Raw genomic sequence first — 24,952 nt, 5'->3', positions numbered from 1 at the left:
GAAAATTAATGTGGAAAAAAAATACTTGAAAACATATTAAAATGAATATAACTGGCAGTCTTAAAAAGTACTTTCTTCTATGTGCACTGTGAAGACTTTGAAATTGTCAACTCAATCATCAAATCAGAACCATACACTTTCAGCTGAGCCATCCACTCGGATTTGCATGACAGAGGCTCAGCTCTTCCCTTGGCTTCAGACCGTAAATGAATCCTACCCTGGAAAATCCTGGTGGTACTAGGAAGCACGGACATGCAAGGAGATGCATCTGCAGACCAGGGAGCACTACCATGGATACTAATACAGCCCTTAACAAAAAAGAATTTTGTCCTTTATTTCACTGTAGCAGCATCCACATTAACCTTGAAGCCCAAAGGTAGATTAAGCTGTCAGGATCATTCCAGGTTCCTTGCCTGATCCTCAAAGAGCTGTTTTACTGCAGGATGCATCTGACAGCTGAGGGTGGTGCAGCAGAGACAGGCAGTGCTGAGGCATCAGGCCACGTGGTGAAATGCTTTAAGCTGTACAGCAATGGAGCTACAAATGGTGATACTGAGGAGCAACTATATCCCTGTTTGGCCCAGCAGCTCCCCAGGAAAAGGGAGGAAAAGCCATCTGGTGACTACAGCATCTCTGGCAGTCACAGCCTAGCCTGCTGAAAACTCTTCCCTCTCCTGGAGCTCATGTGCTTTCTCTCAGGCATTACCCCTAAGATGCCTGGATGCCACCACATAGTTTTTCACATGGCAAGTCCTTATTTTCATTAATCTGACAAAACTAACCCAGAAAACAGGACAGCAAGCCCCTTATGGGCTAACTTGCAGGAAGCAAACTAAGACAGTCTCTTATCCCCTCCCCTGCTCTCTGCAGCAGAGAGAACATGGCTTTATGGGACTCCACCTGTACATCTCAAATCCTTCTCCTCCCTTGCCTTAGTGCAGCAAGGACCAGAAGAGGCCTCATGGCTCCACTATACCTTTGAGGTAGAATCTCCAGCTGCAAGGAGCTCTTAGGAGAAAGTCTTATAGCCAGTCTACCATGTGGCAGACTAGCTAGGTTTTATTTCAGTGTTTATCCTGCAGAATTAAGCACCTCCAACAAAATATGTGAAGTGTATTTGTGCAGTACTTAAAAAATTATAATGGAAGCACTAAAGCTTATTTATCATAGATGTTTCAGAAATTTACATATAAAATATATAGTTGTTGCCCTCCTGTACTGGTAAGTGTTACAGAAACAGCATAACAAATTAATTACAGCGTTCCAGACCTGCTGATAGACTGAATTACAAAATCGTGTTCTTTTTAGCCTAACACAGGAAGATCATGGAGCAATCCCCATCAGACCAGACCCGCAAGTGGAGCTTGCATGTTTCTTCACAAATACTCCAGTCCTCAAAACCACAGAGGTTAACAGGACAGCAGGGACTGCGAAGCCTGGGAGACATTGGCACTTGCTCAGACTTCTGCTGAAGGTGTCTACTGATGGGAATTTTCTAATTTCTTCCCAAGGATGGGTTGTTCACAGATTTAAATCAATTTAATCTATCGTAGAAAGATTCCCAAAGTACACGTTCCTGAACTCCAGCGTTTTGCCTCATTAATGAAACTGTCATGAGGACCGTTGATGAACTGTTGATTTCATGACAGTAATACTGGAACCAATAAGAAATGTTTGTCATGGCTTTAATGGAACCAATGCCCATGTATTTAAGTTGCTAGTCAAGCCAACAATGAAGCCTTGCTGAATTAATAGCACCATGGGAGAAAGGTACAATCTACATGAAAATAACAGCCCTATCAATTAAGCAATTGCAGGAACCTAAGAAACTATTTTCTTGCTTTTAAAAGTATTTGCCAGTAAAAACCCCTCAAACCTAGTGACTTAGATGTCCTAATGATGTAGTGTTTAGTTCCCAGAATGACAGCAAATTTCAAAGACGTTTTCCAGTCAAGACACATCTTCCACACTATTAATAAATCCTTTCTGTACATTCTACAGCATCAGGCACATAATACAGCATGTTGGGCAGTATTTTAAGCTCATCTGCTATAGGTGTCTCCAAAAACAATTTCTCCACTAACAAATGCTGGTAATTGCATAAACATCTTGCACCTTTTAAAAAGCTCAACACATATTTAAAAAGCACAGATGCTCCCCAGAACTTGAATTATTTAACTTGGATAAAGGATTTTGCAGTCTCCTCATAGCTGTTGCTGACATCTATGCACACATGCATCACTTCCAGTGCCATGATGCTGGTATTTTGACAGTCTCTGTGCTCCCCTCTTTGTGTGCTTGTTTGAACATGCTCCAAGCTGTCAGGTTTTTTAGTGCAAGCAGAGCTGAGCCCAGTATATTTCATACACTGACAAGCTGAGGGGAAAAAACCACTTCCCAGGGAGACTGAGCACTGGAAAGAAGATTTGGTTTGCTGTTCATTGTAGGATGGCCGGGCACACAAGTATGGCCGGGCAAACTATATCTGAGCTTTTGCTCCAGCTCTTTATGCTGCCTTCAGCCAGTTTTAAAGGCAACTTAAGTCAGGTAACCGCCTTGCTTCTCACTGGTATAAAGCAAGAGATGCAGGTCAATGGCGAGCATGTGGAATATATCTTCAGGATCTAATCTGGTCATGTACGCACACCAAATCGCTAAATCTGCTGTTTGCACACCTTACCACAAGCTATTGAAGCTGATGCATGATCCTTGGAGAGGTCAGACAGGTTGATCTCCATGCAGGAAGAAAAAAATGGAAATTGTTCTTGAATCCCTTCAGTTTCTTTTGAATTGTGAGCGGCTCTGTCACATTGCAGATACTTTGCTCCAAAATCCCCATGGTAAAGGCCACACTACAAGACTGTACCCAGAGAGAGGAATCCTGTAGTGCTGATGATGGATTGGGCACTCTGGTAATTTACAGGCAAGTAATGGATGGTTTTCAGGGCATATTCTATGTTTAAAGGCAGCATATGAACAAGACTTTGCAAGCCAATGTATTTTTGTAATTTCCAGACCCAACTGATTAACAGATAGAGATCTGGTTACAGAAGCCCTTCACATGAGCACATGCCAGATTAACCAACAAAACAGCTTAATCTTTTCCTGTGTCTAGCATCCTTGGCGAGCCATGTTCAATTGGTACCCTTGGCCGTCTCCTTGTACATTCACATTCCTCCTTAAGTGTCTGTCCTGAAGCCCTTGAAGTCACCTTGAGCTCCTTCTCTTGACAAACAGGACAGCAAGCTGTAAGACCTTTGTTGCAGCAACTTGGACAAGTCAGGACAAGCTGCCGGCAGTGCTGACTGGAACAAAGTTTATATTGGTCCCACAGCACGCCACAGTATCTGCATGCTGGAGGGAGGAGGAAAATAGAAAGTTAACACCCATACTGCTCTGGCTGTTCCTTTGCAGCAGCCTTGCCAAGGCCACCAGGGAGCTGCCACCTCTCATTTAAGTGGCTATTGTCTTGCAGGTTTTTAATTCCTGTTCAGCTTGATCTTCCAGAATCTAGTTAATTTTAAAACATCTTTTTTGACACACTTAAGACAGTTTTCCCTCTGGAAAAGAGGTGAGTGCTCACTGGTGTTTTCTCTAGCTCTGAATAGACAGATTTAGAGATTCCTACTGTCAAGAGAAGAAGACATGCAGGTGGCAACTAAGCCAGTATGCAGGAATGTCACCTGCGAAGAGGATGCCATGGAACCTCCTTCCCTCTACAAACAATGGCTTGTGCAGACAGGGTGCCATTTGCAATCCTGATAGAGTCCTTCCAGAACATCACAGGTTTTAATTCTTTAACTGAAAGCTACAGCCCAGTTTTAGCTGTACCAAGAAGGTGGATACCACAGCACGTCCCCTTGAAACTTCTGTAGGGATGGCTGTGATGTATCCAGTGTGTGTTCTGTTTCCACACCAAGTCAGGCCCTTCAAGATGTATAGAGTAATTGCAGAGGAGGAAGGGGAGGTTATGCTTGAAAGGTTACCAACTCAGAGAAAAAACCAGCACTGCTTCCTTAAAAGAAGGGCTAGAGTCAAATTCCAGATATTTGTATCTGGCAACTGATAGCAAAATAAGAGATTACTTCATTTGCAGTAATTGAAGAGCGATCCCAGCCAGAAGATCAGGCAATGTTCTTAACAACTTCAACTAGAGGCCACTGAAATTCCATTGCATATAGAGTTACTTAAGCATGAAAATAAATTGCTGTAGAGCATAGTGCCACTACTCTTCTAACACCTGGGAGTCTTTGTTGATATTCTGAGACTGCTGGAGCAGAGGACTGCTGGCAGCAGGAGAACTAGTTAAGACTTTGGTCACTTGGCCAACCACAATCTGATCAGCAACTGTGGGCAACAAACAGGTAACGACAGCTGTAGTACCGGACTTAGGTCTCCACAGGTGCAGATGGCTCATAACAGAGCTGTTCTGCAGGGGATACTTCCTTCTACTACTCCAGTTTTGGTGAACTCTTGTTAATGACCTCTTTTCCTCTCATTTCTGTTTTTACATGTTAAAGCCGTAGTGTTGATAGTCATCACGAGAAGTGATAGCAGTACAAGATCAAACCAAGGATGAGGAAGAACTACACAGGCCAGATTGGCTGTCCCTATCCTGCACACCTCTGGAAATGATTGCAATAGCTTCCCAGCCTTCTGCACTTACATTATCTAGTCCTACCTGAGATGATATCTTCATTGGAACAAATGGCGTAACGATCATCAAATACAAACAGCTTCCCCCTGTAGAATCCGTCTGGAAACTCTTCTAGGTACTTGTGAATTCCACCTTTTAGCTGGTAAACCTCTCTGCACACTGCCTGTTTAAAGCATATTAGCAGAAAAGCTGAAGGAGACCACAGCAGTGGTGGTGTGCCAGAGTTCCCAAAGCAAATGCTGTAAATGCCAGGGGTCAGTGAAAAGCAGCAGCCTCTCAGTGACCATCAGATGGCACCATGTGCAGCCCCAGCTCCAGGCAGTGCCACCAGGGAGTGATGGGTAGCTCCACAATGCTGGCTTGTAGGCACAAACCCAACTCTTCTTTTAATGTTACACTCAAAAGAAACTGGTAACCTCCTCACCTGAGGAAGGTTTGCTGCATCACAGATGAACTGCTTTTAGACCTCCTTGGTCTAAGAAACTGTTACTCAGTTATAACTTGTTATTCAGGCTTTATTTAGTTAACAGTAGAAGCAGAATTTCACAGGGTTCACATTGATGCAGCAGAAAAAAAGAACTCCACAGTTTAAATCTCTAGAGAACCTTTGTGTTCTGTTCCCTTGATCCTTGAGAGAAGGGTCCAGGAGAAGACTGGGATGAAAATTTTAGAACACAATTAGAACAATGCACTGTGCTGGATTTAGTTCTGCAACACTGGGAAAAGCACTGACTGGCTAATTTTCATCACTCTGAGATGCTCAAGCTGTGCAGTAATGACCACAGAGCATAACCTAGACAGTCTGTGGAAACACTGCAGAGTATTTTCAAGCCTTCCAAAAACCTTACAAATACCTTTTCTCAGGAAATGGGTTATGTAATTATTTTCTTTGCTGTGACACTAGTCCACACAGGTCATACTGAGCCACACTGAACTATCCAGGTCCCTGACAGACAGCATGAGATAAGCACGTCAGAGGCATTTATCTCCCCACCTGCGCATTCTGCAGTTAGTGCACAGTAAGAATTCATCAGCAAGACAAAAGACAGGTGCCCTTAAAGCAGCCTCAACTCCCCGACACTTGTGCCCTCAGAATGACATCTTACCTTGCTCCTGAGGTAAGCAGAGCCTCTTTCACAACGAATGCCTCCAGTGCAGTACATTAGGACACGCTTGTCTTTAAAAAGCTCCAGGTTTTCATCTACGTAGCTGGGAAAATAGCTGAACTTCCTGATATCTGGAGCCAGACAGCCCTGGAAATGTCCCTGCAATTACAACAGATAGCCATGCAATTAGTTACAAACGCTGTTACTGGTAAGGTCTGTGCTTCAAACTAGAGGAAGTAACAAATCTTTGGGCAGAAATACTCAGCTCACTGCAGCTGTTTTAGACAGCTCCTCAGCTGCATTTATGCATCAAAACATATGTTAAAATCTGTAGGAGGATTCTGGACACAGCAAGTCTCCTCATCGAAACAAAGGAAAGAGAGCTAAGCAGAACTGTCAGAGAGAGGACAAACCACAACCGTGTATGAGAGGTGGTGGTTGTGACAGCAGGATGCCCCTATCTTTTTGACATATGGGACAAGACAAAAAATGGTGAAAAACATCCCTACAAATTATGCTACTTCAAACATTCATGCTCATGGTTGTATGGACCATTTCATTTTCTTCCTGCCCCACACTGTGTAAGCACTTGGCCAGCCAGGCTCCATCCTGAGTTGCTGAGGTCCACTACTCTTTGTGTCTAATATTCATTACTGAACTGCACTCTGTACACATTACAGTCAATCTGGAGTATATAAGCTCTTCTAATATCAAGGTTACACCCTCACAATTGTAAATATTTCACCCCAGCACCTGTAAAGAAGCAGGAAAGCAGCACTTACTATTTTACTTTCATAGAAGTTCCTACAGTCCAGCAAGATGGTATCACTTTGTCCTTGAGTAGCCTGAGACAAATACTGTTCTACTTCTCTATGAAATTCCTGAGGGGATAAATGGATTCCTTTAACAAAACAGAACAAAAAGCAAAAAAGAGAGAGGGGGAAGAGAAGTGAGAAGCAGAACTATGAAACAATGTCACATATGAGATCATTAATCCAGATTCTCCTTAGATTTCCAGACAAACCTTTTTTGTGATTGTTCACAGACTTTTCATTACAACTCAATCAGCCAAAGTTATCCATGTTTGGCTTCCTATTGGCAAATGAAAGAAAACACAACACTCTTCCATACGACGGAAGACGCAGCAGACAGGTGCTTATCTCTATAATCTTCCGCTGCGTCCCCCTGGCTACTCTTACTGCTGTAAGAGGGAGTGATGTTCCACTTCTTTTGCTCATCTGTCACTATATTTGGAGGTGGAGAAATAGAACTTTTTAAATTAAACTCTTCTTGATAACAATGGAAAATTTTCATAAACATTACTTTCAGTAATCCATAAAATATTACTTTCAGTACAACTTCAATTTACATAAAGCTTCTCAACTTTCAGGGCTTAGGACTCTTAAATCTACTGAAAAACTAAAAAGCTCCACCCGCAAAACCCTTTACCTTATTAAAAAATACCCCTACAAGCGACCTGCCGGACTAATAGGAACCACCTCCACAAAATGCTGCAAAATTGGAGAAAAAGGGAAAAAAGGAAAGAAATAGCCAGACACACATCCTACAAATTACCAAAAACTGGAAACAAAAAACATCCACAAAATCCTCTTCCAAATCCACAAAAAGATGCTGTAGAAATTTGACACCAACAAAACCTCTTGTTGGAAAAAAAAGCCCAAAGTTGCTCTGTTAATTGCTATTTCCTGTGCTCCTGCTTACCACCTATATAAGCATCTTGCAGCAAATCCACAGCCAGGAACACCTTATCAGTCGTAATCCACACTAAGCAGCTACAGTTAGCACAACACAAATGCAGTCAGATGGAGTTCACGCAGAACTTGGATTGGCTTAGTGCAAAAGGCAGGAATATGGCTGCTGGCTCCAAAACAAGTGAAGCCAAGTTAGCAGTCCCTACCCCACAACAAGGTCACTGCTTCATGTCATCTCAACTCTCCCACAAAACCTGAAGTTAATTCTCAAGTTTTCTGAGGCAGCTATACACTTGGCTAGCCAAAATCTGGGCCAGCAAATTCTCTGCACCAGTAGCTTTTGGCTACCAGTGAGGTATCAATTTCTCTGTATCTATTTCTCCCGTGTCCTGGCCATTGTGCAAAGGGAAGTATTTTTGATGAAGGTAATTCACTTTTCACTCACCTCTCACTTGGGTGAGAGGCTTTATTTTTCATTATATAAACTTACCAGTTTCCTTATAAGATACTATCTTTGGATCAATGCCCATAGGTACAATTTCTTTGAATACTCCAACTCGAAGATCTGGGAAACAGTGAGCTCCTCCTGCACTGCTCTAGGAAACCAAACACAAAAACAATTTACCAAAATTTGCCTGGTGTCAAAATTAAAACTACCCGCTCGCTTTAATTCTACAGCTCATTAGAATATGAAAATAGCTTTGCAGCTAAGGGAAAGAAATGTCTTTCCTGCTAAAACCCACACTCTAAATCCTGAAATTTAGGCAGTGGACTCCAACACAACCTGCAAAACAAGTGTCTTAGGCCCAATGACTACCCTGCAGGTGAGACAGACAGCATTTGGTTGGAGGTGCAGGGATGTAGACCAAATCTTAGTCAGAAACATGTTACTAGCACTTATCGTGATAAAGTTGAGGCCCCTACAAAAGCATGTTGATCCTGACAGGAATAGTAAATAACATCCTTCAGTAAAGGATCATGTTGCCACATCCAGGCCCTGCAGTTCTCTTCATCCCTCTGGCACTGGACACAAGCACAGCTGTGCCTCCAGTCATGATGTGTGTGATGGGAGCTGCAGCGTTCACGTTTGCGAAGGAGATGACTGAGAGGTCAGCCAGCCGCAAGATTCGTTAACAGTAGAGGCTGGTACCTTCCCCTCCCCCCAAACTCAAGCATGGGATTTCCCTCTCAGAAGTCCTAGTAAGCCCTTTTTTGGTAGGTACCCCCACTGCAGGCTACAGGGAGTGAGAATTTCTGCAGGGCTGAGCCTCAAACACAGCTTAGGCACCACCAAGTATATAAATATTCAAAGTGCAGTGCTGCGCAGCAGCAGTATGGAAATCAGTCTGCAGGAACTGTTGTGGCCACTGGTATGTTCATGGCCCCAAGCACGGTTCTCACTCCTCTATTCCATGTCTTCATTGCACAGCAACCAGAAAGCCTCACTCACTTGGGTATGTAACTGTGGGAGATCAGGGACAGGCGATCGGAAGATATCCTGCTGTACGGGTAGACAGAACCCCTCCCTCAACACTGAGTTGTTTAGTGTCCTTGATAAGCTAAGCAACACCTAACTTGTAACGTAAGCAGACGGAGGTGATGTAGCAAACAGAGGTTTTATAACTCCATGTAACCAGTCAATAAATGCCATTTGCTGTCCACCACATTGGTGTCTGTGAGCTGGTGGCCTGAGCAGCCTGGGTGTGGCTGCCATGTCGTTCCTGAACCAGGTCCCTTCGCCTCAGCGGAGGCAGCAAGTAACACTCATGAGGAACTGCCAAGCAACAAACACCACAGTCCACTAATATATGAACACTAATGCCCAGAGAGATCATTCAAGGTTGAAGGTTTTGCCAAGGTCAGGGCAAAACCATCCCTGTTCTCTTTTTGCATCTACATATGACTGTAACCAATACAACTCCTCTTGACATTCAGCCAAGCATAACACTTATAAAGCTAAGACTGGATCATCACTGCAGCTCAGCATGTGTCATATGTTAGTACAGTTTAGTTTTTTAGTCATAGAGGAATGTGGAATGATTTTCCGGGTCAGGACCTGGGAATTGCTTTAGAAAGGACAGGGACCTATCAGAGCGTTAGTTGGAATATTGGCATCTGTTCTGACCACTGAAAATTGTTGGCTACAGCTTTGGGAAGTACCATATAAAACCCCTTGATTTCCTGTAGGTGGGTCCTTTTTCCTTCTTTCCTTTGGCCAGAGAGAGACAGGTAACATCGAATTGGGCCTGCTGCTCCCCCTTTTTGGGGGGAAGCTGGCCTGAGGCCTGGCCGGATTCCATCGGCTCCCGGGTGGTGGGGGGAAGGAGAGGTTGCTGCTTTACAACAACTACTTTCTCTCAACTTCCCTGGGGCAGGGAGAGATCTCTGCCAGGCCTCTGAAAGAGCTATGGGCACCATTTAGGCTGAGGTCACCCCGATTTACACCAAGGGGTGGGCTGAGAAGGCATTTATGATCCTGCCTGGTTTTTTTGTGATCCCAGACTGCCCGGGTGCTCTGATCTCTGATGTTTCTGTGAGTTCTTCTTCCCTCACCAGCGTGGCCTTGAACATCTAACACCATGAGCTACAGAGGGAGAGACAAAGACTCTGGGCACATTTAACCCTTTCCTGGCAACATGAAGCTTCCAGAGCTTGGCCCTTCTCTGAGAGAGAAAAGAAAGAGACAGAGTGAAAATAAAGAAGAGACCGCATGAAGTCAGTAGAGCAAGAGTGAAAAGACTACTGGGACAGAGGGTAGAAGAGTTGGTTGTTCCATTCTTATTTGAGCCATGGAAATGAACTCTGTATTTAGATCATTCCTTTAAATCATGGGAAAGATAAGCATTTGGGGAGATGATTGTTTAAATTTGTGTGTGGATTTGAGCAAAGGTGTTTGTGATGGACTAAGTAATATTAATCCTGTAAGATGCTTGAACAGAGATAAAGATGAGAAGCCCCCTGTGCCAGTGAAGAAGTGAGAAGATATCTCTGTACCTTGAAATGAAGAATCCTTTGCTTTGGAGTTATTCATCTTTAAAAGGTGACACCCCAGTATGCAAAAGTCTAAGACCCATGACCCATAAGCAGCTTGGGAACCTGCTCCTGGGAGGGGTCACAAAGGCAGGTTTCTCTGGGCAGCTGTTTTTGCGACAGTTAAAAAACCCACAAGAGAACTGTTCTAGGTTGTCAGTGGGATCCATGACTCTAACAGAGACTCTTCTCCTAACGAATTGATGAAAGACTATTGTCAGATGGTGAAACTGGCTGAAAATTACAAGTTTTGTCTATGTTGTTTTGTAGGAAAGTAAACAGTTTGTAAGGGGAGGGAAGAGTGGTTTTGAAGTTTCATTCTGTTTTGGTTTAGTTTTTTTCCCAACTTTCTTTTTCTATTCTTTTAGTGTGTGTTAATAAAACTATTTGTTCATTTTTAACACTGAGCCTGCTTTGTTTTTCTCCTAGTCTCTCTCCCACAGAAAAAGAGTGAGTCCTAAGACCAGAATTTAGTGAAGGTGAAACCACTACAGCATGGAATCTGAGTTTTTCAAGTTTCACTAACTCCTTTTATCTAGCTGCTTATGAAAAAATAATAGCACTCCCTGCAAAAAAAAAAAAAAAAAAAAAAAAAAAACACCTGTGGAGAAAAGCTGCTGTTTAAGTAGCAGCTTTAATTCCTTGCAGAAAAACCAGAACCTACAGTGGTTGGCAGCCAAGGCCTACCAGAATGCCATACAGTGCACCAGCCAACTGCTGCCCTCACCATGTGAGGACAGCAATCATTAAGTATGCTCCTGCTAGGCACAAAGTCAAGTGCAGAGAAACCTCTTGACAGTCCCGCTGTGTTTTCTCTAGAAGATACCAAATCCATGGAATTGACAGTGCATCTATGTGGACACCAAAGCCTGCATGAACCTAAATCATTAGTACTGCTTTCAGTCAAGGATCTCAAATCAGGGTGAAAAGGACAGAGTGCAAATACTTTACTGGGCCAAATGAATACTGTGATGCCTGCTTAGTCTGGAGTAAATGCTCGTTGCAGAATGGTGGGGCTTAAGCACACTCCCTCACTCACCTGTACTGGGGAGCTTTGTGGCTGCACCCATAGCTGCCAAAGCTCGTAGCAGCTGCTATCACTGCCCATGGCAATTCCTAATTTTGGTAAAAAACAGCAAAGATTTGTGGTACTGTTGAGATCCACTGACTTAAGCATGTGGTGTGGGAGGAAAACTGCTACAGCAGAAGTAATACTGTCAAGAAGGAAAAGTATTTATTTCTTGAAAATTAGACTACCAGCATTAACAAAGTCTGTGTAAATACTGTATTTTCATACCTTGAAATCCTCTTGACACAAAATGTTTTTGAACAGAGGCTGGGAAAGCATAACTTTAATGTAGAGATGGGTAGCTACTTTGCTTCCACCAACTGTCCCATTGATCCCTTCTGAAGCAACTCGTACCTAGAAGGCAAGGGGAGAAGACAGGGCTGAGCCTGAGTCTTAAGCAAAACAGATCACAGTAGTATCAGCAAAATATGACTGGGTGACAAAGGGCAGGCACAGGAGTACGTTCAGAAAATAGACTATTGAATAAGGAAAGAAAATGTGGTTAGACTGAAATTGAACATAAAGATAATAAACAGAAAAAAAGACCCTCAACAATCCAGTAATCACTTCTGAGCCATTTTAAAAGAATCACATCAGGACAGTGAGAAGAGTGCATTCAATAAACAAAGAAATGCTGTATAAACAGCGAAATTGCTGTAGGCAAATCCTGCAGTCAGCATCAGAATTCCCACTGGAAGTTACCTCAGAAAGAACAATAGTCTTGTGTCCCATGACTCACACAGCTAAAAAAGAAAATGTGAATATGCATAACATTGTATCTAATATTAAATTTTGGGATGAGTCATTTTATCTCCAGCAATGACAAAGGAACAAAAGCTCTGAAGTAGGGGAGGGGGGAAGGGGGAAAGATTGAATATAAGAAGCAAGGAAAAAAACCAACTGATTGGGAAGGTAAATGCTGTACCTGTCTTGGAGATGAGATTAAAAAAAACAAAGAGAAGATACTCGAGCAAAACACCAACTACCAGGCAAGACAGCTGATTAGAAAAAGGAGTGAATCCATGACAACATTTCACCCCCAGCCCTGTGCTGATGTACCACTGGCAGAGAGCATGAAGCTACTTAGGAAGACAAGTCACAGATAAAAGGAGCCTCCTGCTCCACGTTGCCCTCCTTCTCCCCAGAGATGGCCTAGGAACATCAGCTTTGTGAGGCTAACATTCACCTTCTCCCACAGCCTCCAGAGGCCAGCTACACAAGCAACGCACGTCCTTGGCCTGGCCTGCCACGAATGAAGAGAACAGACTGTGCAGGAATGAGAACTACTATGTTATGGTGTGGTCTGAGGAGATGGCTGGTCTCACCTAATTCTCTGCCAGTATGGTTTACAGCTTGGCGTAGCCACTCTGACTGGGAGCTCACTGTGCACTGAGGAGGGAGGATACAGTGAGTGGAGCAGGCCCAGACCCATGCTATCCCTCCAGCTTGGACCTCAGGTTGCATTGTGAGGCAGACGCCCTTTGGCCACAGCATGCTAACACTAACTGAGACACCTGCATGCAGCTCCCTGCTGACACCAGTGATTAAGCCACTTTCATTTCCTGGTCTTTATCTAAAAGCCCATCACGAATTTCTCATGTGAATATCCTTTCTGGTTGATGGCAGGAGCGTAAAAAAGACTCAGTTTCCTATTTCCAGGTGTAACAGGGATCGAAATGTGATAAGCCCTCCAAGGACAGGGTTTGCACAGTGTGCTGTCCGTGAGGCTCAGTCAGTGCCACACAGTCCAGGGTTCCCTGCATGAAAAGGGATACAACATTATCTGTTGTTTTGGTTTTTTTTTTCCTCTGCTGTGATAGCTCTTAAATAGAATTCTGAAAGATACTTTACCAAGTTTGAGTGCCTCTCTTAAGGGGATCATAAGAAACTAGCACTTTCTCATGCAAAACACACCTGGTCCTCCACATACCCCACCAGCCTGCACTAAATAAAGATGTGGCGTTTTTTTCCTTAAGAATAGAACCATTGCTTGAAACCTTACCTTGCCAGTGAGGTGTAGATGCTGACACAAAGCCTTTTGCCAGGCACAGAGTTTCTCTGGATCCCTCACCTCACAGTAACAGTAATAGAGAAGTACTTCTCCCACCTGGCTGCCCACAACATGGCAAAGGGAAGCAAACAGAAACAGAATGTTAAGAAAGAACAAAATTAGACTATTGGCAGTAAGCATTCAAAAAGCAGACGATTTTCTTCTGGCGGATTTGTAGAGGAAAAAACCCTCAAATAAACTTTGGAGGTATTAGCACTGCTGGGTTTGATTTATTTCAAACAGAAGGAATGTTAACTAAAAAAGACTTCCACATGTGTAATTCTCAGGACTGGTTATAAAATGAACTCGTCTGCGCTCTCACTGCCAGTGTCCTACCATATGCTCTCCCCACACACAGAACACATGAATTGCTGACTTTTGTGCATAAAAGCATGCCCTTAAATGGCATCACTTTGCCAAAATGGCATTTGAAAACTCAAGCACTTGAGCTATCTAAATTTAAAAAGCCAATATTTTTTGTGAGATTGCGTGCTTCCATATTCCGTGTGGCACAAGCTGAACTCTTGTCAATCAGAAACATTTTTGTGAGCCTTTCTCGGAAACCTGAACGAGCAGCAGAAACGAACCCGTGCAGAGCATATCCCACTGTTCTGCTCTTTTCTGCTGCGGTCCTTCCTTACAGATCCAAGCAGTCAAGCAACACCCATACGAGCCCACTTTAATAGCGCAGAATGATATAGCTCAGATAGTTCAATCCACCATTAAAAACTGAAGTGGATCTAACTCTGTACATAAAGGATACCCAAAGAATCCAACGATCTAGAGGAACATTGGGGAAGATTCTTCCTGTACCTTAGAAGCGTCGTTTGACTGAATTTTCTAAGTACTACCGGCAGACGATCATGTAAAGCCGAATACGCCACTCCCGGACTTTCGGAGCCGCGAGGGGCTTTCTTACCTTGTCAGATCATCGTGGCTGACGTGGCTTGTGTCCGGGAGCGCCCAGGAGATCTCCGGGTTGCTGCAGGGGTGCCCGCTCGGCCGGGCCGCGCTGCCCGCCGGGGCCAGGCCGCCCGCGGGGCCGCCTCCGGCCTCTGCCGACCCCGCACCGAGCCCCGCCTGCCGCCCGACGTCTCCGGAGTGGTGCAGAGCCACGTGCCTGTGGATGCTGGGCAGCTCCTCGAACGCCTGCCGGCAGCACCGCCACCGCACGCCTTCTCCGCCGCCGGGACACCACGATGCGGCCGGCACCTCCTTGGCTTTGACGAACAGGGAAAAGGCCTGGAACGCACCGCAAGCGTCCGCGTTACCGAGGTTACGGCGCTGCCCGGCTCAGGCCCGGCGCGGCCCCGCGCCCGGCCCCGACCCACCTTCCTGCGGGCGGCCGCGCGCTGCTTCCTGCCCGCCGCGGCCCCCTCGGCGCTGCCCCGCGGCGAGCCCGGCCCGGGCGGCACCACCTCGCCCGGCACCATCTCCGCCTCTCCGCCGGGAAGCGCCCGCTCTTCTGCTGGTGCTGCTGGTGCTGCTGCTGCGGGCGCTGCTGCTGCCCCCTGCCCCGGAAGTGCTCGGGCTCCGTCGGGAAGCGGGCGGAAGACGCCGTGCCCGCCCCGGAAACAGCGCGGCCGCGGGCGGGGGAGCAGCGCGCTTGCTCGGCCCGCGCGCGGTGTCTCGGCCCGGCGTTTCCCAGAGGTCCGCGGCGCTCCTCACCGCTCCTCCCGGCTGCTCCTCCCCGCCGCTTCCCGCCATGTCGCGGCGGCGGCACAGCGACGACAGCGATGGTGAGCCCCGCATCGCCCCCGAGGTGGCCCGGCAGGGAGGGTGGATTGGGCGGGATGGAGGAGCGGCAGGGTTTCTGCGGCGTCGGTAACGCCGTGCTCGGTGTGTTGTTGGAGCAGGGCAGCCCCATAAGAGGCGGAGGACGTCCGAGCCGTCGGAGATCGAGGAGAGGCTCGAGTCGCTCATCTGCAGGGTGGGAGAGAAGGTAGGCGGCCCGGCGGTTCGGGAGAGTTAAAGCCCTCTTTCCCTTCAGCGCTCCCCTTCCCGTGCGTGGTGTGGGAGCACTTCGTCTGTAGCGACCCTCAAAAGAAAATACTTATTTTGTGGGATGAATGGAAAGGTGCCGGTTTTTGCGAAGCCACGTGCTGTGGCGGGCAAGTGCTTAAATCGTAGCGTGGTGTTTCCCAGTAAGCGATAAAAGGCCAGAGAATAGTTAGCGTTTTATCTAAAGATGGTGCTGCTGATTCTGCGAAGGATGTGAAAGAATTAACTGGCCTGCCTGCGGCACAAATTTCCAGTCCCGAAGATAGGGCTGGTGGAGGAGGGGGCGGCAGAACAAAAGATGACGGTGCTCAGAAAAACAAGGTGTTTTGCTTCGTGCTCTGTTGTTACTCAATGCTCGGCCGCGCTACCGGGGCGCTCCTGAGGTGATTTCAAATCTTGCATCCCTGGGGAGCGCTGAAGTTCCTGGGGGGGGCAGCTTGGCAGTCGGGTGCAGCTTTTTTGAGCAGTAACTGCTCCTCTCGGGCAAGCAAGAACAGATCTTCGCTGCTAATGGAACCGGATTGTTGCCCTCAGAAATGAGGGGATATGAAAGGATGCTCTTGTCCAACTTCATAGTCTTACGTGTCAGAGTCGGACTAGTTCATTTTGCCTGGTTGATGATGCAACGGTTTTTTTAATTTTCGTTTTAGAGTAATTCATCTTTGGAGAGCAACCTGGAGGGCCTAGCTGGTGTTTTGGAAGCCGATCTGCCAAATTACAAAAGCAAGATATTAAGAATACTGTGTACTGTGTATGTATTGAGGAGGTCTGGGAATATGGGATGTGCTTTCTTTGTGCATAAGTTCAGTGTTTGATGTAGTTTAAAGGCCACGAGTGGCTTAAGTTCCTGATTCCAAAGTTACTGGCTGCTGACAGTTACCTGTGATGTTTTCTTGCTGCTCTCTCTTCCCTGGCGGTGATGCTCATGTCTTTGTAAGCCCATTTTCTAGAGGAGAGGAACTGGAAACGCAAGGAGCAGAAACCAGGCTCTCTGGTGGTTTCTGCCAGCTCTCCTTCCTCTCCCTCACAAAGTGCAAAGTAAGGGAAGAGAGGTGCCTTTGTCAGGGTCACTGAGTGGTATTGAGGGAGGGGTTGTGCAGGGTCGTTTGCAGGAAGTAAGATTAAGTCCAAAGGAAGGGTGTGGTGCAGACTTTGCAGCTATGCTAAGGTTTTGCAGGTACTTCAGGTCTATTTTGTAGCAATGTTTTTAATAAAAGGAAAGTGGTGTGCTTCCTTCCCCAACAGCAGAAAGACACTTTTGAAAGTACAGTTACATGTAAAGTGTATACAAAAATGGTAGAAGATAATTATTTTTTTTACAGTAGGACCTGGCCTTCCCTGTGTTGTGTAATAACGTTGCTTCTGAACTGTGAACTTAAAACAACTTCTTGCATTCTTGCAATAAATTCTGCCATTGATATTATTTGTCCAACCATCTGGTATACTCCACAATTAGATAAAAATTAAAAGCAAATATTTTAGGTATACTAGAAAGTGGCAATTGCCTTTCTGAATGTCTGTGGTTAAAACAAACAAAAAAAATATGATCTGTGGATATTAACTGTGGGACAGTACTGTGAGATTACGTTTAGCTGTCTTTTCTCATTTCCTCATGAGGCAAGTTTAACTTACAGCAAGGAGATTCTAAGATGCTGTGCAGTGGCCAGTTGGCCCATGATGAATAAACAGCTAACTCAGTATTTCTTTTTCTGTGTCAGTGCACGTCTGCTACCAGAAAAGCTTACTGTTTACACAACATTGGTGGGTTTGCTGAATGCCAGGAACTACAATTTTGGCGGGGAATTTGTAGAAGCCATGATTCGTCAGCTTAAAGAATGTCTGAAAGTAAACATGTATAATGAAGCTGTGCATTTAGTAAGTGGAGTTTTATTTGTCTATTCGTTTCACATCCTTTTTCTTTCCTCCTTTCACCTTTTTGTTACAGAAGAGCTGAACCTTGCAATGTTAGAGTGTCTTTTGCCGTCAATGTGCAGTGCACTGTAAATATTCTAAGAGGAAATGTGTGTTATGTGAAAAGTATTTTCTTATTCAGGGGCAAGGAGTCATGTAACGTTTGTAAAATTTACTTCCAACTGTATCTTTTTTGTGGTGAAAAATTAAATTTGCATTAAACAGAAATGCTTCGTGCTGCTTGTTCTTCGGTCAAATGTAAAAGATAAAGTCACGCACTTTCCTTATATTCAGAAGTATATGATGTTCTTGTGGCTGCTGTGAAGAAAAAATTGAAGAGAAAATGAACACTGTAGTTCTTAAAAGCTATTTTTGGTGGCTGGTTTTATTCTCCTGATTAGGGGTGAAGATCAAGCAGTCAGTTTTAAGTGTTGCCTGTCTTTGAAACCATTTGTTCCATTCTTGCTGCTTATAGATTTAGTCTGCTGAAAGGTGTTAGAATTTCACCAGTGTCTGATATAGACGCCCACTGCCAAGTTCCCCACCTTCTTCTGAAACCCACTGGTGAAAATTAAGAGTCTAGTCAAGAAACTGATGTTCAGTCAACTATAGGATACTTTTGCTAATAAGATCTAATTACTAGAATTTCTCTTAGATTAGTAATCTGATACTGTACGGAATAGATAAAAGTACCAGGGTTTTCTTCTGTAGTGTCAGTTTGTGTGTTTCCCACCATTGCTTAACTAGGAATATTATCTTTACAATGTTATTGCAGTGGGAGGGATTAAGATCATTATCATGAACAGTATATTAGGCAGCATCTATGATACTTGTCGTTGAAGGCGAGTCTGTGCAGCGTGCATCATTTCACCCTTTGTGGTACTGAATGGGTATTGTACTTTTATTGGTGGTTTGCTTTAATCATTTCAGTAATGTTTATTTATTCTTTTGCAGCCAGTTTAAGAAGTATTTATATAGAACATTTTTTTTCTCTTTAGGTACGTTTTCTATCTGATCTCGTGAATTGTCATGTAATAGCTGCACCTTCAATGGTAGCTATGTTTGAGAACTTTGTGAGTGTGACACAGGAGGAGGACGTACCTCAAGTAAGCAAAACATATTTAGGCTCCCTGGGCCTGTTTCACAATTTGTCCCCATTTGTTCTGTCCTTATGCTTAGAAGAGGGAGGTTTTAAGGAGAGCAGCCTAATTGGATTGACACATACAGTTTCCTGAGCATTAGTAAAAGGAGCCTGTGGCAGTTGGGAAATAATGCATACAGTAAGTATAGTCCTTCATAGTGAAGTGGCCGAATTGAATTTATTTTGCCTTACTCTGGCAATTGCAGAGTGCCTAGCTTTTCTGCTACACTGACAGTATCCAGGAGAATGTTGAAAGTGATGCCATTTATCCCATTTTTTAACTCTGCCTAATACAGTTCAAGACAAAAATTCCGCTTTTCAAGCATTAGTATTTTTTCTCATGCCTTGCGTATCCAATCTGCAACTGCTGGTCTTTACGTTCCCCCAAAACAGCTTGCTGATGTTTTAAAATGTGTGTGTGTACAAAATATGCTGAGCTTACTTTTATACTCAAGTTCTCGTATATTACCTTCCTGTAGGTGCGATGTGACTGGTATATGTTTGCATTTCTGTCATCTTTGCCTTGGGTTGGAAAGGAGTTATATGAGAAAAAGGATGCTGAAATGGATCGTCTCTTGTCTCAGACAGAAAGTTATCTGAAGTAAGTTGTAACTGGTTAGAAATGCTCTCTTTGGTATCTGTTTAAGTGTGAAGTAATAGCATTGATTATTGCTCACTCAAAAGTATTCTAAAGCTTTTTGTGAGAGGAACAAAGTCCTAAAATTGCAGTAGGTGGAGAGATTCTTGAATTTGAAATGTTTTATGGTCTTGTCTAGTTCTAGGGTATGTGTAAGGTCTTGTTCTGCTCATGCTGGAGCAGCTGGAGTTGTAGGTGTGCTGTTAGTATGGTAAGTTGTTGCATTGGTGCGGTGCAGTGTCGCTGCTTTCTGTCTAGGTGCTTCAAGTTAATGTTGTCAAGGTACTGTAAAAGAAATATTTTAAGTGATCGCAAACCTAGTTTTAGCTGCTGTAGACTTCATCAGCTGAAGAGAACAAATAGTGTTATACTCACAATAAAAACAGAGGTGCTGCCCTAAATTAGTCTGTTGAAATCAGGTTTTCTCTCCTATTTAAACAGACGCCGCCAGAAGATTCATGTACCCATGCTGCAAGTGTGGACTGCTGACAAACCACATCCACAAGAAGAGGTAATTGGACTTTATGCTGCATTCCTTCAGAAAGTTGGAAAAATAGTTTTTTACTAAGGTGTTCTTTTATCATGAAATTAGAAGGCATCTCTAGGAGTATGAATGCTTTCATTTCTCTGCTGCTTGCCATTGATTCCAGCAAATTCTGTGTGGGGAGTTCTTTTCCAAGTATTGGGCCAAAATAAGAGCTTGAGTTGAGTAAGGAAGAGGGGCTTCTGTTGTTTGCTGCAAGCCCGTGAGGAAGGGTTATGAAGTAAATCGTGTTTGATTTTGAGCTGCAGGTTACAGGGTGTCATGTTTAAAGTACTTTTTGTATGAAACAGAACATATGTAATTCCTTACTTACCCTTAAATGTTTTCTGTCTGCAAGAAAGAAACCTTTGTAGTGGCTTTGGTTTTTCTCAACTTTAGGAAAATACTAAACAAATACATAGGAACTGTATGCAGAAATTACTGTGCTATTTTTCTTTGCAATTATGCCAGAAGTATTGGAGATGAGAGGTGGCATCTGGCTAGTTTAGGGTGAGATTTGGCTTTTTGGATATTCTTGAGGTTTTCTCTTTCCCTTTCAGGACAAATGTTGGAAAGTGGGATCTAAATTGATTTTCTTGGATATTTTGCAACTTGGTCCTTATAGATTTTGTTCACTGTTCCAATTAAGTCACTGTCTTAAAAATTATCTTGTTAAGCATAGTTTGGCCTTCTGATTGTGATCAGTTTGTCCACATGAGCTTTTTGGCTGCCCAGTATCTAAATTTTGTTATTTAGTTTAGTAGAGGAAGGATTAGCTAACTGTGTTTGAGACCCGGACTGTACTTGCACAAATGACTGTTCGCATCAGATGCTGGTTGTTACTAGTTTTGTTCATGTCTTGTAGTGTCATAATTTTAGTAAATGCACAAGCCCTTCCATGTAGAAACGTTTCTTGCAAATGTTATAACTTAAAACTTGCATTTAGTAAGGCCACAGGCCTCCAGATTTCTTGGAATAATTAAATAATGCAGGACTATTGCCAGTTGCACAACTGTAAGTGCCATCTCTGTGCATGCTGAGATATTATAACTCTTTAATAGTACCGAAAAGTAGTGACTGTTCACTGCTGTAGTTTCACTGGGACTCCTGAGGTGCCTGTTGGTGTTTAAAAAATTGCCAGCAGTTAAATTTTACTGACACAAAACTGTATGGACTTAGGAATAGTTCTGGCATTTAGAATTCTTAAATTATTTGTTGGTTTACTGAATCAGCAGTTTAAGAAACTTTGTTTTTGTCTGAATCTAGTATGGAATGCATGCATTTCAGATAGTTCGGGAAGCTGCCCTTTTTGTTCAGAGATTCAGCACATCTAATGTTTCTCACCTTTTCCTTCAGTATTTAGACTGCCTTTGGTCTCAGATTCAGAAACTGAAAAAAGACCGCTGGCAAGAGCGGCACATTCTGAGGCCCTACTTGGCTTTTGACAGCGTTCTCTGCGAGGCACTGCAACACAATCTGCCTCCCTTCACACCCCCACCTCACACTGAAGATTCTGTATACCCAATGCCAAGGGTTATTTTTAGGATGTTTGACTACACAGATGACCCTGAGGTACGTGATTGCTGTCGGGAATGATGAGTGGATTTCACAGCTAGGTTCCTCGGTTGAAAATGTGATGTCCTCTCTCCCAGGACAGTGAGTGGTTGGAAGTCCAGCAGCAGTTTTGCTTTGGTACTTCTGCAGGAATGGACTAAGTGACCAAGTTACTGTAAAAAGCAAGTTTGAGAGGAACAGAATTTAGGGAGTAAAATGTCGTGATGCTGTCATTTAGAGGACAGCGTTGACTGATTTTTCTAATGTCTCTAGTAAAACTACACTCAGAGAGTTAAGACTTTGCTTCCAAAAAGTTGGTGACTCAAGTCTTTTTCTAAACTTGGTATTTGTTGCAATGTTTATCATCTGTAAAAATTTGTTGGTGCATATTGTGTAAGAGAGGATTGCAGGAAAAGAGTATATATGGCTTTCCCCAAATGCTTTCATACTTCCATTTGCATGAGTCTGCTGCCTTTTACCTTCACTTCCTGGCCTCTGTTTTTTTGCAGTGAAGAAGACCATGAGTATGTATTCTTTCCACTCTATGGCTTTATTACAGTCTAGCTCAGCTGTGATTTTTTTTTCCCAGGCTGCACGGCAGTAGCCTGCCCAGTGACTCCACAAAGCAAAGGAAGAAGCACATGCTCTGTGAACTTAGAATTATGTTCTCTAATTTTGTTCTTTTCTCTTCTTGTAATGAGTTGTAGTATTCATTTTGTTTTAAACATGAGTGACTCTGGGATTTGTGTGGAAATGTGTCATACCAGCTTGTCAGTCCTGAAGGATATAGGGCAGTTGAGACCTCATGGTGTCTATGTGGAAGTTGGACTACTTTTTTCAGCCTGTAAATGTAACTAAAATAGTTGCTGCCTGTGGTACCATTGCATTAGCAGTCAACTTCATGAGTCTTCGCTCTTTCTTACCAGGGTCCTGTCATGCCTGGCAGCCACTCCGTTGAGAGATTTGTAATAGAGGAGAACCTCCACTGCATCATCAAATCCCACTGGAAAGAGAGAAAGACTTGGTAGGAGGAGCTTAGTACTGGGGGCGGTGGCAGTTTTTAAATGCTACTGTGGCTTTGGTACCAGCAAGGGATATGTCCTGCCCTGGGCTAGGCAAGAGCTGGAGATCAAACTTTCCTGAAGCTGGTGGTAAAAGTTTATTTACTACATTTATCTGTGCTGAAACTGTTGCCTGGAATACTGCGTATCCATAACATGCAGATAACAGAGTCTGTGTAATCCAGAGGGCAGTGGTTTCTTGCAAAGGGAATCCCTTGATAATGCAGAATGTGCTGCAAAAAGTATGCAGACACGCCTTATTCCTCATGGGACCTCTGTGGAAAATGTGGTTGTGTTGTGCTTCCTGGAATGCTTATGAGCTGGGGCAGTGAGCATGGAGCTGGTTCATCTGCAGCTGACTGAGCATTGCTGTTTATGGACACCCCCTTGTTGTGCTTCCTTTGGGAATTAACATATCGGAGATAATTGAGCTCACTCTGGGGAGTCACTGCAGGGACAGATTTCATAAGTTTCAGTTCAGCTGTGCCAAGAGACAGTCAGGGCACTTTTCTTCATTTCTGCCCGAACACTGTCTGATGTGGGCAATTGATAATGAAGAGGGTTTGCCACAGCTGTCACACTTCTGTATGAAAACTAGCAAATCCTTTATAGTATGCATGAAATGGGCAGAAATAATGGTTTTGGAGATGGCATGTCATTGTGGTTGCAGCTGTTCAATCCAGCAGAAACTAGAAATTCAGTGTTGTTGCCGTTACTGGGATAGTTTTCATTAATTCTCAGGGGAAAGCAAAAGATCAGGAGAGATACAAGGTGTGCCAGAGGGGTAGTGGTTTGCTTTGCACAAATGATAGATGAAAATCACCTGATTAAAAAATTAGGCATTTGAAACATGAGTGTTTCTTATATAAGCCATTAGCTTAATTGTGCTTTCAAGTCATTCCGAACATTTAATTGTTTGGGGTAATTTTTTTTCCCCTTTTTCATGTACACATACCAAAATTACAGATCACCGTAACTTCCTGAGCTAAACCGCTGGGTGTAGCAAGGATAATGTTCAAGAGATGCTGCTGCTGCACATAGAATTCATTGTTACAGATCAGAGTTTAGGCAGTGCTAGGGAATCCTTGTGCTCTGTGGCTTGATAACAGATTTTGGAAGAATTATTGATTTGTTTGCTGCTATTTTTATGGGAACTCTTGCCCAGAATTAAGCATCTTCTGTAATTCTCTTACTTGATTTTTGTATCACATTTGCTGTGTTATGTTTGAATTAAATGTGTTTGTGGTTTTGCAGTGCTGCTCAGCTGTTGAGCTATCCAGGAAATAACAAGATCCCTTTGAACTACCATATAGTAGAGGTATGGATTTTACAGATCACTTCTTAGGAGCTCCATTATTTCAGGAATAACGCATCCCTGCTAGTTCCTTTATAGGTTCCTTAAATAACAGTTTGATTTAGGAATCAATGAGAATTTTGTTAAATTCAACCAGCAGCTTTTAAATGAGCAGGTTATGTACAGTTGAATGATAGTCTTGTGGTTTTGTTGTCATTTTAACTTGGTGCACTCAATTTTAAACTAAAGTACAAGAGGAAATGCACACAAACTGAAATTCAGGAAACTCCATTTAAACATGAGAAACGTGGTTTTAGTGCAAAGGTGATTAAGCACAGGGAAAGTTGCAGAAATTAAAAACCTAGCAGGACGCAGCCCTAAGCAACCTGCTGTAGGTGACCCTGCATTATGCGGCGGGGCTTTTGGCTTGATGATCTCCAGTTAGACTCAGACATTCTGCATGATTTTAAATTATTTTGTCTTACTTGCCCTGAAAAGGACTTGTCGTGAAGTAGCAGAATGTTTCCTCTGGGACATTTTCCTTATTAGAGAATTCTAGATAACTGTTAACTGTACGTACCAGCAGAGGTCTTCTTTTACTGCCTTTATTGAAAAGTCTGTTTTCAAGTTCCAGAGCTGTGTAAAACTTGACTGATTTTCATCAGAAATTGAGAGGAATTAACAGATTACTCTAACAGCAACTTGTTGTATAAGGGCTTTATGAGGAAGTAACTATAAGTATGAATTTCAGAGCTAATTATGACAAGAAATAATCCTATGTAGAATATTGATCTTAAAGTGGGATTGAGAATTCCTTTTGGCACTAAAATGCCAAATATGCTGATTGCTGTGAAATTGCATGAGCTTTGGTCACCTTGTTCTTTTTTTACTCTGAATTCAGAACAGTATTAAATTTATTTATTACATTAAACAGTGTTAAAATTAGGAATAATTTTAGGTCTTAACATTGAAGTATAAGTATATTCAGTACATATATGTATATATGTATAAAGTATATTTGCCTCCTGTATCTTGATGTGCTGTAAAAAGTGATGAAAAAACAAAGTCTCCAGATTGTATGACTGGCTGTCAAAATTCCCTGTTTTTCTTATGAAATTTCACTAAGTTTCAGAATGCAACTGATTGTCCAGTTTGTTATTTCCTGTCTTGAAAAATGGAGCCATTTTCTGCCTAACAGAGTTCTCC

The 24,952-nt window shown here is 43.4% G+C and overlaps 2 protein-coding genes across 2 annotated transcripts in view; one reads left to right on the top strand and one right to left on the bottom strand.

Annotated features, from left to right (window-relative positions):
- Positions 1 to 45: 45 nt before the first annotated feature.
- On the bottom strand, positions 46 to 15,057 carry TSTD2 (thiosulfate sulfurtransferase like domain containing 2). Its single transcript, XM_040091184.2, has 9 exons — positions 14,956 to 15,057; positions 14,544 to 14,866; positions 13,577 to 13,685; positions 11,803 to 11,928; positions 7,966 to 8,071; positions 6,546 to 6,664; positions 5,764 to 5,922; positions 4,682 to 4,820; positions 46 to 3,354 (listed from the first exon to the last, which is right to left on the bottom strand). The coding sequence occupies exons 1-9, from the start codon at positions 15,055 to 15,057 to the stop codon at positions 3,095 to 3,097; spliced, it is 1,443 nt and encodes a 480-aa protein (XP_039947118.1). The 3' UTR covers positions 46 to 3,094.
- Positions 15,058 to 15,243: 186 nt separating this feature from the next.
- NCBP1 (nuclear cap binding protein subunit 1) overlaps positions 15,244 to 24,952 on the top strand; it is a 31,218-nt gene continuing 21,509 nt past the window's right edge. The window contains exons 1-10 of the mRNA XM_040089999.1: positions 15,244 to 15,363; positions 15,481 to 15,566; positions 16,276 to 16,376; positions 17,344 to 17,500; positions 18,535 to 18,642; positions 19,157 to 19,278; positions 19,756 to 19,825; positions 21,194 to 21,409; positions 22,318 to 22,415; positions 23,707 to 23,770. Coding sequence (XP_039945933.1) covers positions 15,330 to 15,363; positions 15,481 to 15,566; positions 16,276 to 16,376; positions 17,344 to 17,500; positions 18,535 to 18,642; positions 19,157 to 19,278; positions 19,756 to 19,825; positions 21,194 to 21,409; positions 22,318 to 22,415; positions 23,707 to 23,770 — 1,056 coding nt within the window. The 5' untranslated portion in view covers positions 15,244 to 15,329. The remainder of the gene's footprint in view (positions 15,364 to 15,480; positions 15,567 to 16,275; positions 16,377 to 17,343; positions 17,501 to 18,534; positions 18,643 to 19,156; positions 19,279 to 19,755; positions 19,826 to 21,193; positions 21,410 to 22,317; positions 22,416 to 23,706; positions 23,771 to 24,952) is intronic.

Source organism: Hirundo rustica, chromosome Z (assembly GCF_015227805.2).
Source record: "Hirundo rustica isolate bHirRus1 chromosome Z, bHirRus1.pri.v3, whole genome shotgun sequence".
NCBI classification, from domain to species: Eukaryota; Metazoa; Chordata; class Aves; order Passeriformes; family Hirundinidae; genus Hirundo; species Hirundo rustica.
The sequence above is the reverse complement of the archived record's forward strand: the minus strand, read 5'-3'. Positions and strand labels throughout refer to the sequence as shown.